The sequence below is a fragment of the Lates calcarifer genome, linkage group LG15, assembly GCF_001640805.2.
Source record: "Lates calcarifer isolate ASB-BC8 linkage group LG15, TLL_Latcal_v3, whole genome shotgun sequence".
Classification (NCBI taxonomy): Eukaryota; Metazoa; Chordata; class Actinopteri; family Centropomidae; genus Lates; species Lates calcarifer.
Window position 1 is genome coordinate 27,528,995 of NC_066847.1, and position 20,035 is coordinate 27,549,029.

Consider the following 20,035-nt stretch of genomic DNA (forward strand, 5'->3'; position numbering starts at 1 on the left):
TCTTGAGACCTCAACCCTTTTCTTGCATTACCTCCATCCATTACCTATACCTCTTATCTGTAAGGGTCACGGGGGGCTGGAGTCTATCCCAGCTGACATTGGGTGAGAGGCAGGGTAAACCCTGGAAAGATTGCCAGTCCACCACAAGGCTCTTGCATTACATATCACTCAATATTATGATATTATATCAGTTACTAAAGCATAGATTTAATTTCATGTAATGTTGCCCTGTCTGATGCCCTTGATGCAGAGGAAATGTTTGGTGCAATGAATGTGTCATTATGTACCGTTGCATGTACTATTCTACTAGTTGCAACACTTCCTCTCTTGATTTGGAGCTGCACTGGAAATATTCAGTGCAGTCATCTATTAGGACCCACAGTTTTTATTTCTCTGTTCTTCTTTCTCTCATTACCACCACCATTACATATGAAAACTCGAAATTTGCTCTTTAAATACTACCATTAATTTAAAAAAGATTTTGGTCAGTAAGTAAAATCAAAGGGTGCAGCCATTTATCAATTGCACTGAGTACTGAGGTCACTGCATTCAGTGTTTTCCTGTGTTTTCAGATTGTTTGACTGGCTTTGGCACATGCCACTTTAACACATGGCCACAAATCTATAAAATAATAATAATAATAAACACCTGCCACGGAGACTCTTTCGATTAGATTAGATTAGATTAGAAACATATTATTAGAGGCTTTCTAATTTTATGTAATCAGCAGTCTGAGTGTGTGTTGGTATGATGAGAGGAAGCAGGGAGGGAACAACCTCCTACTTCTGCTTTTCACTCAACAAAAATCATATCCTGGTTAAGCAATAAGTCAATTTGCTTCAGCTGGTGAGTCCTTTTAACTTTCATACAGATTTATTTAACATTTTGCTGTCCACAGACTGTATAGTAATGAAGTGTGTCTTGAATCATCATGTTCCAGGTTGATTTTAATGATGGAAAGTTGGATTCTGATCATCCTGGTTATTATCCCAGGTAAGGAAACAGTTTGTTCATTACTTAATGTACAGGAAATTTCTGTGATCTTATTCAACCTCTGCTTAGAACTTTGACAAATAATTAAATACATTATCACAGTCTACCTATTCCTGTGGGATCTAGAGCTTCAGTCAAATTTAACTGATTGTATCTTTTATTATTCTTGCCCAAAGGTGTCTGGAGTGGAAACTGGGGCGTGACCTTTGAAGATCAGTGTGCTCTGAAAGGGACATCGATAGTTATGAAGTGCAGCTATGACTACCCTTATGGTCATTTTGTCAATAATGTGGGCTGGTCTAAAGCCCAGTATGTGTCTGGCCGATTGAGGCTGTTTCTCCTCTCTAAACTCGCCTCACCCCGAGGCCACTTTAGATACGTGGGCAACCACCGCAGAAACTGTGATTTGGAGATCAACAACGTACAACACAGTGATGAAGGAAACTACTATTTTAGTTTTGTGACAACATTCAACAAATGGACGAGTAAAACCTCTGCTTATTTGTCCGTAAAAGGTAATGATAAAATAATGGAAAAAGAAAAAATTCCCATGAGCTGAAAAGGTTTAGTAAAATGAATGTGTCTCTGTTCCTGGACCAGAGTTAACCACCCTCGTACAGCCGAGCACTGTGACAGAGGGAGATGACGTCAGCCTGACCTGTGTGTCAGGATGTCCCTTACATACAACCACTGTCTGGTTTAGAGATGGAAGACCTGTGCAGAAACCAGTCTTCCAGGCCAGTAGAGAAGATGCTGGGAAGTACTACTGTGCAGTCCTGGGACAAGAGATGCTCAGATCTGCCTCTGTTCCTCTGAATGTTCAATGTGAGTACACAGTTAACACTTTTTTCACATTAGACATGACTCCATTCTATTTAACTGTCTCAAAAAGCCATGGCAGTGTGACAGTGAGGCAATACCAGGACCCTGAACCTGAAATGGAATTCAACCATCAGTTATTTTACTATTGTGACATGTTGAAATTTTTCTGTGAAAAAGGCATATTAGATCTGTTATGAGGATGCAGTTTTCCAGAGTCTGTTACCTCAGAGCCAAAATGTCACCCTTTAAACTGTCTCCTCCCCTCCTGTCACTGTACATCTACTTGTTGTAGATATACTTGATTTATTTGATGAAATCAGTCACTGACCACAGTTAACACCTGACCAGTTTATTTCATAGATTGTAGGAATGATTACAATTACATTAAACAGCTTGTTTTATTCAGACATAGAAAGGACTTTTGGTGTCAGGTATATGAACATAATGAGAGGATAGTCAGTCTACAGGTACAGTTCTGCCCAGGGTTATGTACAAGGGGGCTTCAAAAAGTTTGTAGAAAAAGTACATAGCTAAAAAGCATATGCAAGGATTTTGATCTCAATGCACCTGTACATTCTCGTACTAACTTAAGTTATTATTAAGTAACTTAAACTGCTTTTTCCAACGGTCCTTTTTCCACAAACTTTTTGAAGCCTCCTCATATACTGGGAGACTTAGAATCTGTTTTCCCAATGTTTAGAGTGGATGATGAGTAGGAGGCTCTTTATCCAACAATGGAAGTCATCCCATGCTGCCCCTATAGGGGACCAGCACCTCTTGTGAAGCAAAATCACAGCCTTTGAAGGGTGTTGTATGCACTAATATACAGATGTAAGAAATATGTCATGAACTGGGAAAAGTATTTACGTTGTTTATAACAGGAGGCTTCAACTCTGTTTTCCTATGACACACCCTGAATAGTGTAGTCCTCCTTAATTCTTTCTCTCATGTTTTTGTTTTCATGTCTACCTCTCATCTCTGTAAACTGATTTCTTCATCTCTGTGGCTAAACTTCCTGATCTTCTCTCGATCAGATGCTCCAGAGAAAGTAACACTGTCGGTGAGTCCATCAGGAAACGTCATCAAAGGAAGTTCAGTGACTTTCACCTGCAGCAGTGACGCCAACCCACCTGTGGCAGGAAGTGGATACAGCCTGTACAAGGACAGACAGTTTGTCAGTTCAGGACAGAACCACATCATCTTTGACATCCAGTCCAGCCACAGTGGACTGTACCACTGTCAGGCCTGGAATAATATCAGCCGGAGGGGCGTTGACTTGATAAACTCTACTGAGATCCACCTCGATGTCCACTGTAAGTATGATGAGGTGTTAAACTGAGACGTCTGGTTTCAAATGTTTGTGTTTTGATTTGTTACAGAGACTGTGTTGCTGTGGATACAAGCACACAATAGAAGTTAGTTGGTTCTCATTTCAGGAGTTCACCCTTAACAAGTCACAGTACGAAGTAGGAAAGTCTGAATTACCTGATATCATAAGCACGTCAGGAAAAAATGTAGACTTTTGAAGAAAATATTCTGATGAAAAAATGCATATTTATAGTTGTCCAGTCAAATGAGTGTCCTCTAGTTGAGTAGTCCCCAACCTTTTTTGATTTGTGACCCCTTCAAATAAAGCAGTTGTTACGCCTAATCACAGCATGTGATCTAAGATGCTCTCAGACTGTATGTGAAGGATTTCTAGAGGCCTGAAGAGGTGAATGTGTCCAGTATATCACAATAAAAAGGACAAATCTGAGAAAAATCTTTTTAAAAATATTGGATTTTTTTCCCCTTGTTGTTCTGTTTCCAATAATTAGGGCCTCAAATTTATCAGTTTGATGTCCCTTGGTGGGAGCCCAGACTGAGAACAGCTTCATCCTTGTACAATAGCAGAGCAAAGTCATCTCTCTTGTCTCATGTAGGAATAAAATTATTCAACTTTTCTACTTTTTTTCAGACCATCCAATGAACATTTCAGTTTCAGTGGATCCTCCACATGTCACTGAGGGCAGCAGTGTGAATCTGACCTGCAACAGCGCGGCTAACCCTGTGGCAGAAAACTACACCTGGTACAAGAGGACAGATTCTCCCAGCTCCGGCTCCATGCTGCAGGTGGGCTCAGGCCAGGTGCTGTCTCTTCCCTCTGTGGAGGCATCCCACACTGGACTCTACCTCTGCCAGGCCAGGAACAGTGTGGGGGAAAACAACTCAACTGAGGTGCTGCTGACCATGACAGGAAAGGAGCATGGTTTGTGTTCTGCTTTAGAAAAGTTACTTTTTACATTGATTGAAAAAAAAAAATCTTAGCTAAATTATATTCAACAGATAAAGGTCTGAAGTGGTGAAAGGCAGAGGAATTTAATCATCCACCAACAGTAATCTAACCTCATGGTGTGTTTCTCATCAGGCAGCCATTATATCCCAATCTTGTCCGCTGTCGGAGTTGTTCTTTTTGTGCTTGTTCTTCTTTTGCTCTGGTGAGTAAGTGAATGGTGACGAGAGTGAATGTGACATTTTTACATCTTTGTGTTGTCTCTGCATGGCTTTTTCCACATGATGTGTATCTTTTTTGATGTGTTTTATCTAATGTTGTCACGGCAGCATGTGTGTGTCTCATCTTAATTTCCACTTTTAGCCACTCAGTTTTTATACGTGATACATTAGCCGACCTCTAACACGGTCAGAAATTATCATTAAAAATATGAGCAAAAATATGAACAATTATAGAAGTATCAAGCTGTATTTCCCATGATGACAACTTCCCCAAAATGTGACACCACAGGATTGAGCAACTACGAAGAATGTTCTGTTCTGAATGTAGTGAATTTTCTGGTTTTTGATATTTACTGATTGCTTTTGGCTTTTGTTGTCTTTTTTGGTAGGAAGAAACTGAGAACCCGTGCAGAGAAAAAAGTGAGTACGTCCAATAAAAGTTATCAAATATCTGATTTGAATCTGAGTTAAACTCTTTGAATTAACTGTCAGAGATGCAAGAATCTAAGCAGTAACAGATGAAAAAGCAAAATAATTTTAATATCATTTTCAGTCAAGATTTAAAGAAGTGAAATATCTTGTATTGGTTTTCCTGTGGTGTTTTCTTATTTATGAATTTTCCTTTCTAACCTGATCTTCACATGAAGTCTCACAGTAACACAGTTTTAGTGGAGCTAAAACAGAAGTTCTAAGTACCCCAAGTGAACCTGTGAAAAAAAAAAAAAAAAAAACCTGATCTAACTTGGGTTTTTGTTCCCTTCCAGCAGACTGTGTATGACCCCGCTCTGAATGGGGAAGGTTCCAGCTTTTCAGCCAGTGAAGATCAGATTGACCCAGTTTATGCCAACGTCCACACATTTCCACCCTCTGTTGCTGCTCAGGATGTTGCTTCTCATTCACAGAGGAACTCACACTGTGAATATGATGTAAATATGGTGCACAGACATGAATCTTCAAATGCAAAAAACAAAACACCAGATTTTGTATAAATTGATTCCTCTGGTCTCCTCTCTCTTCAGGATCCCACTTCTTCTGAAGTTGAGGTCACCTATACAGCAGTGACCATCAAACCCAGAGACCCCGGTCCCCCTCATCACATTAACAACAACAGAGCTCCTCAGGAGTCCTGGTAGGTTTACTGTCCAAACACTGCACATTACAACACTATAGTGTCACTGCACTTTATTATTCACTGTCGGTCAAGTCTAGCTCATATCAGTATTCTTTAGTCATTGTTACCGCAATTACCAAGTTATAAAATAACACATTATTATGATGGAAAAAAAAACAAGTTTGACTTTCACTGGGAAAAATGAAAAGTTGCTTTTGTTGATGACCCGAGCTTTAACCAGGATCTTACAGTAACTGAGGTCAGGAGTGAAAATTCCTTCCCAAGTTTGACCTAAACCACACAAGAAAGTCTTACTTAGTGGCCACTGAAAAACCCTTCCACATTTCACTTCCTCATTACCCGCAACCTTGCATGGACTTTATATACAATCCCACTGCCTCTGAATCACCTCTGAATCTGCCTTCACTCTGAAAACACCATAAAACCTTCCAGTGATGTTATCTGTAAATTTGTATCTCCCAAATATTAAGCCTAGTGTATTCGCATGTAGATGTTATAGATAGATGTTAACATAAACCATAATTTTCTCCTCAGGTCCAAAGCAGGAGAGAGGGACGACTCAGTAATTTATGCTACTGTGGCTAAGTCCAGCTGATCCAGGTCTGAATACAAGTGCCTCAGATTTAAAACAGCCCAACTTCATGTGTTTGTTAAAGGGTTGAAAATGTCCTTTTCCTTAAACTTTTTATTTATGATGTATTTATTATATTACTGTGTTTTTGCAGGGATTTGTGTTTTTCTTATACTTTGCACAGTAATACTGTGAGCCAGTGTAGGTAGTTCATCTTACCTTGAATATGTTTGATTTAATAGAGAGACTTTATTGTTTTTATGGTGCCTAGGATACTGTACAGGAAATGTATAAAGAGTAAATGTGATGTTATCACACAATGACTTTGGGCAAGTGGTTTTTAATTAAGGCTTTACTTCAATACAATACTCATACAATTTACATACATACTTATTTCTCTAGTACACTTCATAATTGCTATAAATGTAGATACTGTACATTCAGTTTATTTCAAAGACAGAAAGGTGGTGTGTAGTCGGGGCCTTTAGGGTTATGTTGTTTAAATTACATTACTTTCTGTTTAGTCAAGAGTTAAAGATCAGTTCCAGTGAGGGTTTACATTTATTTTGAGGAATGTTATTAGTGCTCACATCCCATTCTTTATTTAGGCCAAGTGCAGGACACAGATTCAGTGATAGCTACAGGTCCTCACAGGTACAGTAAAGTCTTTATAATATGTTGTAAAAGTTATATTTCATGAGAGCGTCATTTATGTTGTTATTGCACTCTTGGCTCTCTCAGATCTGTGGATCATTTAGACATCTGTAACATAACATAAACATCTACATAAACAAGGTACTGACTAATATTTACAAAACAAAGCAAAATACTGATTTGAATGTGAGCATTATCTTCACCAGTCCATCTTAAACATGAGAATTTGATTTAAAAAAAACAGATTTTGAATGAATAATTATCGATGATAAAGTCAGGCTACTGCATATAAAAACACATGGCATGTATGACACAAGTGAGTTAAATCACAAAATGATGTGTGTAATCTTTCAAAATAAAGCTGATTACTTATGTGTTACATACATGTTACATCTGTGTCTGCCTGTGTCTGTGTTACACAATGTAAAAGTACTAAAAATGCTGAGGTTGCACAAGATCCTTATGACAAATTACTGTGCTTGACGTACACACTGGCAACGGAAAGTCCACATCTGAAGAAAGTGACTCATATGGAGCAAGAAGATAAAATCTCTAGATAAAGAACTTAAGTTTCTTAAAATATGAATCTTTCTAATTACATGTGGAATGCTGAAGATAAACCTGAGCCTTTACCAGTCTTGATTCAATTTACTGCTGTTTAGCTCATACATCATACTGGTCATTTCTACCTTGACTTCTGGTGAGATTGCAGTAGTATGGAGCTAAAAAAATACAAGAGGAGAGGAAAAAGTCATCTCAGAAAAATAATCTCAAGTTAGTCAACCTCAGTAACTCTTTGCTTATGAGTTTAAAACTTGTCTCTTAAAGAACTCAGTCTCTGTATATCTGCAAAGACACAGGATACAGTCCAGACAGTATAAGTTTTTGGACAGTTACATATTTTTGCTCTAAGCACATTCAATTTGAAATAAAAATAATGAATACTACATTTTAGTGTCAAGTGTCAGCTTACATTTGAGGCTATATCTCACTCAGTTCTTTCAATATTGATGTAAACCTACTCAAATTAAAGCTGAGACTTGGCACTTTAATATAATGTGAACCTGAAAAACAAAAAAATGTTTAACTGCCCAATTGCTTATGATCTGGTATGTGTTTATTAAGGAGTATGATACTGGCAAACATATAACAATGGGGAATGGTACAAGAAATGGGTAAATTCTCAGTAAAATGTTTTGGGTAAGAAAGGAGATCTAGAGCCGTGATACAAAGGGAACATCACAGACCAGCCCCCCAGTTGTAAAGCTCCCCATTGACATCCACAGGATCTGTCCGTATTGTCATCCAAGTGCAGAAAAAGTATAAACATGGGAGCGGCAATCTCATGTCCGGGCCATTTTGTGAACCCCAGGTGAGTTGTGATAGTTCTAGAGGAGAGAGAACAGAAATTGTGTAATATATTTGTAATGTGCATAACACATATCTCCAGTAAATGTAACTGTGATTTCATGACTCTGAACTATTTCTGCATTTGGTGGCTAAACCCTTTATTAAGACATTTTGTTCCCTTAATTTGGCAGTTATGTGTTTTGAGTGTGTGGGTGTTGGTGTTAGGAAATACCAGCTTTTCCTCAACTGATCATTCTGTTTTCCATGCTATGTATAAATATTTTGCCATGCTAGATGCGATGGCAGAGGCACTATTGTCTATATTTCTCTAGTTGACATTATAGCATAATGGCAACACAATAAACAAAAGGTGCCCAGTCTCTCACCCTCATGGCCGTAGATATCCAGGGCAGAAACCGGGACACTCTGGTGTAGACTCCAGGTTTCTTTGGCATGGCACAGCCTGTTCCCCAGCTCACCACCCCCAGCAGACGATACCGACTGGTCTTAGACAGGCAGTCCTCTGCTACGAAAGGGCCACCGCTGTCTCCCTGAAACCACACGTGATGGTAGCAGTTTACAGACACATTGTAAGCGCCCATTTTAGGAAAGCACAAACAGAAATTCAAGTAAGTAGAAATGTAATAATGTATCAAACAAGCAGGTGCATGCACTGGGCACACATAGGTGTCACATTATAAACACACAAAAACAGCAGACAGACACACATCAGATTACACAAAGATACACACATGGGGACATATCGGAGAATTCAGTTCCATGATTAGAAACCCAAACACATAAACATGCCAGTATTTAAGCAGCAGAATGCATCAACACAGGCACACTCTAACCTGGCAGGCATCAATGCCTCCTTTCTCATAACCAGCACAGAACATACTGGTGGTGATCTGATTGTCATAGTAATCAGGAGCATTACAGACAGCGTCACTTATGATGGGGACATTCGCTTCCTGGAGAATATCTGCTAGATGACCTGTGAGTGAAAAATATCAAAAAATATGTAAAAACAACAATACTGCAGAGGGGTTTCATCTGAAAAGAGGCATTTATTTATCAATATGTAATAGAAGATTAATAGATTTAAATACAAAACTACTACAAAGATAAAAGGGCTGTCACCACTTTCAATCCAAAAAGTCAAGAAATGCCATGTCATCTGACAACAATTAATAATTTACATCAGTGTATTACTGTACAGCTGTGAATGTAAACTCACCATAGTATCCAACATTTCCCCAGCCTGTCACTGTTCCCATCTGTCTGTCTATCAGTCTTTGACCATATGCTGGCAAGCAAATAGGCTGGATGTATTCTACGCACGAACATACAGACATGTTTATTATGTTATTACATACTGCACCATCAAACACACATACAGTCACAAAAACATCACTTGGAAACTGGAGACAAAGAAATAAAATGTCCTTGATCAGTGAAACAAAGACATATTTATTGAAGATAAATGGGTTCCAGCCTTATGTCCTTTCACTGAGTCATGGTAAAATGAGGCCTTAAGTCATCAGCGGCCTTCAGTGAGAGGGACTGAGATGGCCTGGAACAGCTGTTCTTAACATATCCAGTATCAGAGAACTGAAGCTAACTTTCATTTGGGTTTAGACAAATATTTATCTTAACTCATCTTGTTCTCACTTCCAACTTTTATGGCTAAATTAGTCATGAAATATGTGAGCAAAAAGCTCATATCATCCACAACACACACAAAAAATACTTTTCTCTGACAACAATGAAACAGCACACTGTACAGACAGAGCCATTTAACCTTCTTTACTTCATTTATTTTCAACCCAGTGAACTTCATGCTGTGGTTGTAATTACTAATGCCAAACACTAGATGTCAGACATGACCTACTGAATCACTGTTTGTTGCATTCCTATTTCAAGTTACTTCTACAGCATATAAAGATACAACCATGACATGATGGTGTAAATCACAATTGTGTCATCATCTTTTCCTTTGCCTCAACAGTAACATTGCTATGGATGACAAGATTTACTGTAGTTCACTTATCATTAAAGGGTGCATCTTTTATTGAAGGAGTCATGGGATTCCAGGACAGAGAAAGACAGCAGAAATAAGAGCAACTGGTTGTTACATCCTGTTCAGTAATGATATTATTATGTCAAATAAAAGACCTTTTGTCCCACTGACAGGAACAGGAAACAGGAAACCCAAAAAGGCCAATTAACATAATGACTGCCTCCCTGTGTCTCTCTGGCTCTTTCTATTACTTTGCCATTATTCCTCATGTCTACTCATTGTCAGCATGTAATTAAATGGTCAGGTGTGTGTATGGATGAGTCTGTTTCTTATTTCATGAATGTGTGTGTGTGCTTTTGTGAGTCCTACCGTTGAAAGTGAGTGGTTGGGTGAGGGCCAAAACAGCAATGTCCCTGCTGTTGTCATCAATGTTAGCATCAACAAAGGGCAGGTAGCTGCTGTGATAAACGATCGTCTTCACTTCTGCCACGTTGGCGTTGACTGGTTTATTATAGACGGAGCCCAGCAGCACACGCCAGCGATTAACAAAGCGGTAACGTCTAGCATGGAAAGAGTGACAGAGGAAGAAGAAGCAACAATGCAAGCTTTTTCAGCTGTCCACACACAGACAAATTCACACACATACACATGATGTTGACATGATTCTCCCTGGATCCTACTGGCACACTACATACTGATGCTATATTAAAATGTGTTGAAAATAAGTGCAGTTTCACATGGAAAAAGATAAAGATAGTTGTATTCTTTCCTGTTAATAAAACCCATAAAATAATCCAATTAGACAAACATGTACTAACTTTGATTTCTGTATTAAATTAGCCTCTGTCACATACTCTGGGAAGCAGTGAGCTGCAGAGACGATCCAGCGGTTTGAGATGATGGATCCTCCACACTGATGAACTCCATCATACTGCAAGCTGACCTGCCAAGGCCAGCTGCCATGCCTGGCATCAACACCACCTACTATACGGTCTACTGCAAAACTGCGCCTGCCACAGTCTGCCGAGGAGAGAGAGATTGAGAGGAAAATAAGTTTACTGCCAGGGTAGGTGAAAGAAATAAACATACATTCTATGAACAGAAGAAAGAGCACAGACAGAGGATTTTAAATGGGTGAGTGAAAGAGTAGAAAAAAGCAATGAAAAGCTACAAAAATAGAGCAGACAAAAGACCTCAGGCTGTGAGATAAAAAGCATCAGACACAAAGAATAAGAAGCAAAAATAACAAAATGTTAAGCAAGATTAGAAATCCAGCATGCAGAAAAGATAAGAGGTGGGTATAAGGTATCAGTGTGAAGTGTGCCAGTGTGTCAGACAGAAGTGCAGATCTCAGCTCACATCTTACCTTGGCACAACAGTGTGAGAACCTCCCTGCTCTCACAGTCACTGAAACAAAGACAGAGTTAGTAACAGAGGAAAAGAAAACATTCAAGCGATATTTCTGTTGAGCTTTTCTCTATGTTAAGTGAGTAGACAACTGAAAGAAACAGCAGGAGGAGCAACAGAGGGGACAGTGTGGTACAAGGTCAGACTGCTGTAAGACAGGTGCAGGATTACCAAGGGAACAATGAGTCTTTAATTTTCTTGCCGTAGCTGAGCTCTTCCTGTCTGACACAGAAGAACTCTCCACCATCTCCACTGGCCTCTGGCACTGATGTGACTGAGTAATTCACCACACTGAAACACACACACATACACACACATTAGTCCTGTGTAACACTACACTCACACTGAGTGACACTGAGATATAATTGCAAAAATATCTCACCTGACAAAGCCCACTTCCTCACAGCTGATGCTAGCAAGCAGTTCATTGGCTGAGGAGGAACACACCTGACGCCACCTCCTCTGAGTCGAGTCAAAGACTCTGAGATGTTGGTCAGCAGAATTTACTTGAACTGCAGGGGATGAAATGCAGCTACCTCAGTTTTTTAGCTTGTGCAAAACTTTGGTTATAAAAGGTTTAGTTGTTTTAAATTTGCTATTAGAACATATGATTAAAAACACAAATCTGCATTTGGACACGAATCCTACAGAAATAGAAAATCAGTATATGAATATTACCCTAACAAAGTTCTAAAAATCCTGTAAAGAATATCCTGGCCCATAGCCTGACTTGATGATGAAATTTTTGTCTTGTTTCTGCTAACAAACAAAGAGGACCAAAAGCAAACAACGTCCTCCTTAAAGCTACAGTATGCACTCTATACCTGAAACTGATTAGCTGAAATATCCTCTAAAATGTATCTTAATGTGGAGAAATGTTGTCAAAGGTTTCTGTGACCCAGATTCATTGAACAGCCTGACAGCAGTGCAGAGACATGCCCTTCAAAATTTCTTGAGTAAGCCTCGCCCCTCTAACCAATCAGAAAAGGCCAAAGTCAGGGGTGGGTGCTTACAGCTGTCAGTTAATAAGTGAATCTACTTCTGGTCTACTACTCCTCGCACACTGAGGCTTCAAGCTAGTATTAGCTGCTGAAGATGTTGCTATGGCTACAAGGATGTAGGTGAAGGGCATGGGCTGAGCAGGGAGAAGAACCTTCTTGTTTTCTTGCAGAACCAACTGTTCAGCAAACAACAAAACTACACTGAGGTCCCAGTGATACTGGATGTTTATCACGCATATGCTAGACTACATATTAGAAATCAATGAATTTAAATCAAATGCATGTTGCCTCATACTCACCATCATACAGTCCTGTGTCTTCCTCCATTGTGCAATACGTAACTACATAATTTAAAAAAAACAAAAAAATGTGTGACAGCAAATAAGAAAAGACTTTTGATCATCAGATTTTATAGCACACAAACACCTTCAAATATCAAAACAAGAGATTATGGTCATCATTTTTTTGAGAAAAATGTGTGTCTCTATGTGTGCGAGCATGTGGTCTAACCTACGGCCCAAACGGCTGCTCCGATGGCTCCCAAGATCAGCAACATAATACACACCCCAATCACCCGACAGGGGGTCAACACACAGGTCAGAGATATTCCCTTGCTCCCTGCACACACGCACACACACACACACACACACACACACACACACATACAAATACACATGAGTGTACATGGAGTAATTTGACAGAGACCAACATGGACCCATACATGCCAGTGTGCACATACAGCAGCACTCAAGCCTTCAACATTACATTACATACCAACAAACACATGGAGCAAAATCAAAAGAGTAAATATTACAGTGACCTAAAGTTAACTGTGTTGTTGCTCACATTTATGTATGCATGCAGACATTTGACAAAATAATGCAAGGCAAAAGTTCAGACAGCTGGGGGGTGAATTGGGGTTTTTTTTTGGACTCAGCCACCTTATAACAAACATCAGTCAAATGACTGGTTTCAGCTCAGTGTCCCAATGTGAAGGGGCACACAGCACATTTCCTGGCACAGACTGAAAAGTACAAATGACACGGATTAGATCAATAGTCTAAAGTCTAGCATTTCTCCACAAAGCAAGAACAAACTCTTAAACTAGGATATAGTGCCATGTCTGTCCCGCGTGCACGTGCAGTATGTGTGTGCGCCTGCATGCGTTGTTCTCAGTGTGTCTCTTTCTGCCCTGTTATCCTCTGCTCTGATCAGTCTGTCAACTTGACCCACAGCTTTGAGTTAATACACATTTTTCATTGCAAACATGTAATGGACTGAAAAACACAGGTGTAATCATTAACATTAATAAATCCATTCAAAACTGTGCCAGTCTCAGAATCCTGGTATTATGCACACAGGCTCACTGTCATGGCTTACTCACACACTTATAATGAAACAAAGCTATAATTAGTCTTATTGTTTCACCTCTTCTTTCCTCTCCACTGACATTTCATTCTCCCATCTCTCTTTTTCATCCTCTGTTTTGTAAAATATCTGAGACTTGTCAGGGATTTTTTTACCGACTTAAACTAAATGTGGAGGAGAGCATTGATTTAGGGTAACTGAACAGACAAAAAGCTTCTTTTTATGTGAGCTGACAACCTGCCAGCAGCATCTCATATCACGTAACACAGCTCAGCTCATTTCACTTCCCACCAAGCATTTTAAACAAATACATGATGATGATGATCATCATCATCAAAGTTAGAGCAACAGTGCAGACAAAAGAAGGAGGCTAGGGTTACATGTCTTGACAAAAGATGTAAATCCTGACTACAGGAAATGTTATGTTATCTTACCTGTTGCTTTAACGAGAGAGGTTCTGACCTGCTACCTATTTTTATGACTCTGGTCGCCAACCACAACAATACATGAATGAAGAAAGCTGACCAATTGATTCTGTTGATGAAGCTTTCCCTTTAAAGGCCCTGCTGCTTGGGTAGACATCACCAAACACTAATTAGAACCATAAAGGTATGAAAGAATACTAACATTAAAATATTAATGATAATTCCCAGTCCCAGTAAGCCGTGTGACAATGTGACAGTGAACAAAGGATGATGAAACTGAAGCAGCTAAATGGAATTACTCCCTCATTTATTTTATTATTTTCACAAAATGTCTTCAGTGAGAAAGACCTATGTGAGAGATTTAAATTAGCCTGTGCACACCAACACAGTCCTAATACACATATACACATTAGTGACCAGGGATTTGCAGCCTATGTTGATGTTATTTGTTCTAAGCAAAAAGTGTGCAGACTTTTAGGGGATATTCTGTTTACTACAGGCATGAGACATTCAGGACTATAATCCATCTGTACACCAGGAAACAGCTGGAGATAGTGTAAGTATATGAGTGTTCCCTATCAAATTAAAGAAAACATTGTACATGCCTACTTTCCTTCCTGCCTCTGTCTCTCTCCATTGTTTTCGCTCCTCTCTCACACCTCTAGTTTTCTAATGTTATATGGAAAAATAATCAAAATTCTAAAATTTCCATTAAAATGTTTTGATGGAGTTGTTTATCATTAAGCTTTTAGGGTGGTTTTTAAGGTGTTTAGTCTTTTGAAATGGGGAGTGTAAAATAAGAACAATCCTGCACAGTTACCTACTCTCACTTCTTTAGCTTATATGTAGACTTCTGAGTCCCGTATCTTGATCTGTGGAAGTACACTCAAAGACTGACATAGATCCAGTATTGTACAGACCCACACACAGCTTAGTCCCACAGTTGCCGAATTTCTATTTTGTTATCAAGAAATGTGATAGCTGTGTAGCCCTACTAATCCACTGACCTAAGCCTTCTTCTCTGCTATCTCCTCACATCTTCCTCCTCCCTCTACGTCACAACCTTTCATCAGCCAACTCCACCTGCTCCTTGACCTTTCTTTTCCTCTCTCTCTACCCATCTCCCTCCTGCCTCTACTCCCCTCTTTGTGCCTCATGTCTGCTCCTTCTCCTCTTCCCTTCCTTTCTCAGGCTTAGCCTCCAAACTTTCCGTCAGCATGATAATGGTGTTATTGTTCCCTGGATTGTAAAATTGCGATTGGGGACCCAGAGAGACACGAAGAAAAAGATAAAAGTGAAAAACAAGAAGATCTGAACATAGTAAAAGTCTGATCAATGTCAGAAATCCACTGGACATATTATCAGAAGACATTCCAGGCTCGTGTCACTTGTGACATGATATTAGTTTCCAGGAAATACCCCAAAGTTCCCTCAGTTCCCTCCACAAACCTGAGCTCAAGCACCTACCCTGGTACTGCCCACCTCCTTGTTCTCATACTCCTTTCTTCCTCCCTCTGTCCTTCTCTCTTCCTACCACACAGTGCTCTTCCTAATCACACTGCAGAACAAGCACTCTATTGTGTCCACATCTACCTGAGACCACCCTCTCCTGTGTGCATCTGTATGTGTGTGTTATGAAGCAGGATTCTTCTAAAACCACTGTGGTATAGTGGACCGTAAAGATTAGCAGACATTTGTGAATGCAGTTCATATGTTGTTTATCTTATTGTATAGAATTCAAATAAAGTAGAGATATCCATAGCAAGACAGAGATAGAAGTTTAAAGTAAAATGTTGTATTCTGGTATTAAAAGTTAGTAACTTTATCTGAGTTGGATAACACAATTCTACTAATTACGTTTGACATTATCAGAAAACTGGACATCAGAGAGCTTCCAACTCATTTCTCTGTCAAGTCACACAGGAGTTTAATTTATGCCAAACAAAAACATGTATTTTTCAACAGAAGAAGAAAAGTGTTACAATGCATCACTGTTGTACAGAATTTCACAATTCAGTCAACATTTAGGGCTGCCCCACAGTGTGACTGGATAAATTCTTTGGTTTGTTGCCACTGCAGTAAATAAAGCTGGCATGAGTGGTAAGAATGAATCATCACTTCACTGTGAGTGACCCAACCACATGAACATACTATACATATATATTTAGGTTAGGTTTCTATCCACATCAGTCATAAGACCAGCCAGATGCAGCAAAGTGGAAAAGGTTCAGTGAGTCATTTCTCTTTCTGTGGGATTTTGGGAGGGATACCCTTAGCTTTGCATGCATAACACCGTCCCATTGTAGCACCTCACTGTGAGTGAGAGGAGACAGCTGTCTACCACATGAGATATGCAGCGGTCCTTTCCCCTCCCATGACCAAAATTAAGAGAAGAACATGAAAAACAGAAAACAGATTCTGCACTCAAAATGGCAAAGACTTCTCAGAATTCCCTTTTTCTATGGAAAACCCTCTGGAGCCCTTTTTATGAGTGTTAGTCATATAGTGTGGGTGGATTTGACTAAACAATTTCAACTCAAGGTCTGCTACCTATTTTTTTCCACAGCTAACAACTGTATCACACAGTATTCATCAGTGGATAGTTTGTTAAGTTATCATGGGGATAGATCTTTTGACATGCAGACCCACTAATGTGTGTGATGGCTTAAAGTTAAGCAAGTTCATTCTTGATCTTGTAATTATTAATTTCACTGAAAAAATCTCAAAGGTTATGTGCTAGGTTTATTAGTTCTCTTGATCCACTACAGTGGATGCTGACACTGCATAGTCTGTGTTATACTTTGTCCTTTTAAAGACTGACATTTGGACTGTATCTGGGCATGGTAAGAGTGGGATGAAGCAGAAGCAGACCTCACATACACAAAGCTAAAGACAGCAGAAGCTATGACTCATTCTGTAGTGGTTGTCATGGCGGAAAAGTAAAAATAAACACAATCATGTGCAGTAACTATTGGCCTGATTACACGAAAATTGTATTTGTGTGATTGTTTGAGTGTGGGTGTGGATGTCTGTGTTTCCGTACTTGTTCACACATGCATGGTGTACAAACATGTCACTATAAGGTAAATAGAGTTCCCTTCTGAAAATTGTGTTCCGCCTACCTAATCTCAGCACAGACATACACAAAATACACCACACCAAATGTGCCACTCCTTGACTAGACTGTGTTTCTCTTGTAATTACACACACCAAAGTCGCTGCCTGATTCATTGGCTCTGGGTGGACTCCCTTCAGTCAGGCAACAGAAGCTGTAAAAACCAAACATCTAGCTAGCCACATTCAGACACAGAGAGTAAGTTACAGAACAACAAGGACACAATGACCAAGAAGACCTCTTGATGAGAATGACAGAAAATTAGGAGATTATATCAGTTTTTCACTAAAGATTTCGCTTGATGGGAGACCACTGGCCTCACTGTGCGGCACTCACTTTGGCCCAGCAATTTAAGGTGAGTACTTGTCTGTTGTCTAGTAGGGTTATGAGGTAAAAACATAAAAAGGGTGACTTTACTGTACTGTCTGTACTAGAGTAGTTATGTTTGACATCAGTCCAAAATATTGACACTCCAGGAAAATGTAAGTGGTAAAATGTAAATGTAAGTGTCTGTAAGTCTGTAAGTGTCACCCACATAGTTTCACCGCTATCTAGCAACAGCAAGATACAGCAAGTAATCTTATCTTTCCTTCTGTAAATTATATAATTTGCAGTAAACTCATTAGGAGCCATAAAGTTGCATAGCATTTGGCCAGCACTTCAACATCACAACATTACAGCTAATGCCAACCAAAAGGAGGACAGATGTGTTTCCTTTTGAATGTTGCTGATGCTGATGCTGTGTTGGAATAAGGAAGGAGAGCTTCATACTGGTAGTAACAAGGGGAACAGTGAGCTGTTTGTTGCCAGAAGAGTGTGTTGTCATTTCTCTAAATATGATGTGTTGCAATAAAGTGTAGCTGGTGTAACAGACTGAGGTTATTCCTGCTTCCTGTTCTGTTTGAATTAGGACTTGATCTTATTGGATGAAAAATATATTACAACCAATCTAAGTAAATGTTTTCCAAGCTGAAAGACAAACCTCAAAAATAAATTGAGAGAACATCCGAGACACAGCCAGCCAGCTTTGAACAAATCTGTTAATGATTAACTGTCAAGTGGACTGATGCCTGGTCCCAAATACAGAGAACAGGCAGCAGGAGCTGCAGCATGACCAGTAGAGCATTTTAATCCATGCATTTGAGTGTGTGTGTGTGTGTGTGTGTGTGAAAGTGTGTGCAGGAGTAGAGAGCAAGAACAACATTGTATGTAAAATGCACACTCACCCATCTTCCCCTCTGTTACAACTTTCTCAGCATACATCTGTATGGACTGGGAGACAGAGGGCAACAGTAGATGATGACTTATCTCCTTCCTTCTTTCTCTCCTTGACTCCTCAGGGCAGGTGGTCTAAGCCCTAACCAGTCCCTTAAGCCTGCAATGATGAAGAGATACACAGAGAGAAAAATTCAGTCAAATTTGAATATCATATTTAATACAAAGTGAGAGGAAGACTATTTTCACCATCTACTAATATCATCCTATTTTATAATAACCCTTACATACTAATACTCACGCATACTATTAATAATATACCTTATTTATTCTGATTGATGAACACCTAAAGTGCAAATAGGTTACATCAACATCCATGTTTTTACATAACACTCATGTTTAGTTGATTCACACACACACACACACACACACACACACACACACACACACAAAGACCCACCCAGTCAAGGACCCACCCCTCCCAAAAGCCAGGTCTACTAACAGATTCTCATTGTGTAACAATGTGTGAACAGAAGAAATTATTTTGTATATTGACTAAGCGGCTTTCTCTGATTTCTGTGACACGTGAGAAAGTTCCTCAAGCCATCAAAGATAACGGGGTGTTTCGGTTAATAAACCATCAGCAAAGGTTAAACCAGTTACAGGACTCACTGGCCTGTAAACAGCAGGACATGAAGTCATATGAGACCTGTAAAACATTCTTAAAGGGAGTTAAGATGTACCTTTAGCTTACGGTTGATCTCTTTAGTGAACAAGTTTAGCCTCATATTCTAATGTATTACAATATCAATTAGAAGCTGTAACACTTAAAAATCCATTAATATAAAGCAATATATGCCCATTAAGACCAGACTCCAGAGATCTTGGGACAGAGACTGTTAATAGATTAAAAATATCAATAAACAAGTTAATAGAGTTAAGATGAACAGTTGGCCTATTTTATTACAAAAGCATAACCTGAAGCCTGGTAATACTGATGAAAGCAAAATTAGGCTAGCTTCCCTACAATACACTCTTACACTCGCCTTCCAGAAAGTGACTCACCTGTCTTTTCTTGCAGCAGGTGGAGCCCTGGCCTTCTCCTTTAATGAAAAAAAAAACTGTTCTTTTTTTTCTTCTAATCCGCTTTATTTTTCTCTGGAAAAAGCAAAAAACCTTCTGTTTCGTAGACAGGCGATAGTACTGTCAACACGCCACCACAGGTAAATCCCAGTTTTCAGTAAATCCTTTTCTGTTCTCTTCACAGGTTACTGACCCCAAAGAAAGGAGGAAAAAAAGGATAGCAAATTTTTCAGCGACAGTTTGAACTGTTTCTGTCAACCAAAACCCCCTGCGCCCGCTTTTAATAGAAAAGAGTGAAACATTTGGAAGGCTGGACGAGGTGAAACAAAGTTAGTTAAAGTTTATCCGCAGTTCCGTCCGTGAGTGTGGTCGTCCTGAGAGCG

At 39.4% G+C, this 20,035-nt stretch overlaps 2 protein-coding genes across 4 annotated transcripts; one reads left to right on the top strand and one right to left on the bottom strand.

Moving 5' to 3' along the window:
- The first annotated feature begins 745 nt into the window (after positions 1–745).
- Positions 746–7,055, top strand: LOC108888182 (B-cell receptor CD22). 2 transcript variants are annotated; one of them, XM_018684045.2, is made up of 11 exons: positions 746–846; positions 941–993; positions 1,170–1,508; positions 1,594–1,818; positions 2,850–3,128; positions 3,773–4,063; positions 4,223–4,292; positions 4,698–4,728; positions 5,073–5,234; positions 5,328–5,437; positions 5,975–7,055. In XM_018684045.2, exons 2-11 carry the CDS (start codon positions 951–953, stop codon positions 6,033–6,035), a joined length of 1,611 nt encoding a protein of 536 aa, XP_018539561.1. In that variant the 5' UTR covers positions 746–846; positions 941–950; the 3' UTR covers positions 6,036–7,055. The 2 variants fall into 2 exon arrangements, with proteins under 2 accessions (XP_018539561.1, XP_050931844.1); XM_051075887.1 differs by having other exon boundaries at positions 5,076–5,234.
- hpn (hepsin) lies at positions 6,346–20,027 on the bottom strand. 2 transcript variants are annotated; one of them, XM_018684058.1, is made up of 13 exons: positions 19,635–20,027; positions 18,581–18,729; positions 12,957–13,064; positions 12,746–12,787; positions 11,828–11,957; positions 11,617–11,736; positions 11,405–11,445; positions 10,857–11,058; positions 10,408–10,598; positions 9,256–9,351; positions 8,870–9,012; positions 8,402–8,566; positions 6,346–8,053 (listed from the first exon to the last, which is right to left on the bottom strand). In XM_018684058.1, the coding sequence occupies exons 2-13, from the start codon at positions 18,615–18,617 to the stop codon at positions 8,009–8,011; spliced, it is 1,320 nt and encodes a 439-aa protein (XP_018539574.1). In that variant the 5' UTR covers positions 18,618–18,729; positions 19,635–20,027; the 3' UTR covers positions 6,346–8,008. The 2 variants fall into 2 exon arrangements, with proteins under 2 accessions (XP_018539574.1, XP_018539583.1); XM_018684067.2 differs by having other exon boundaries at positions 10,893–11,058; positions 19,635–20,025.
- Positions 20,028–20,035: the final 8 nt, after the last annotated feature.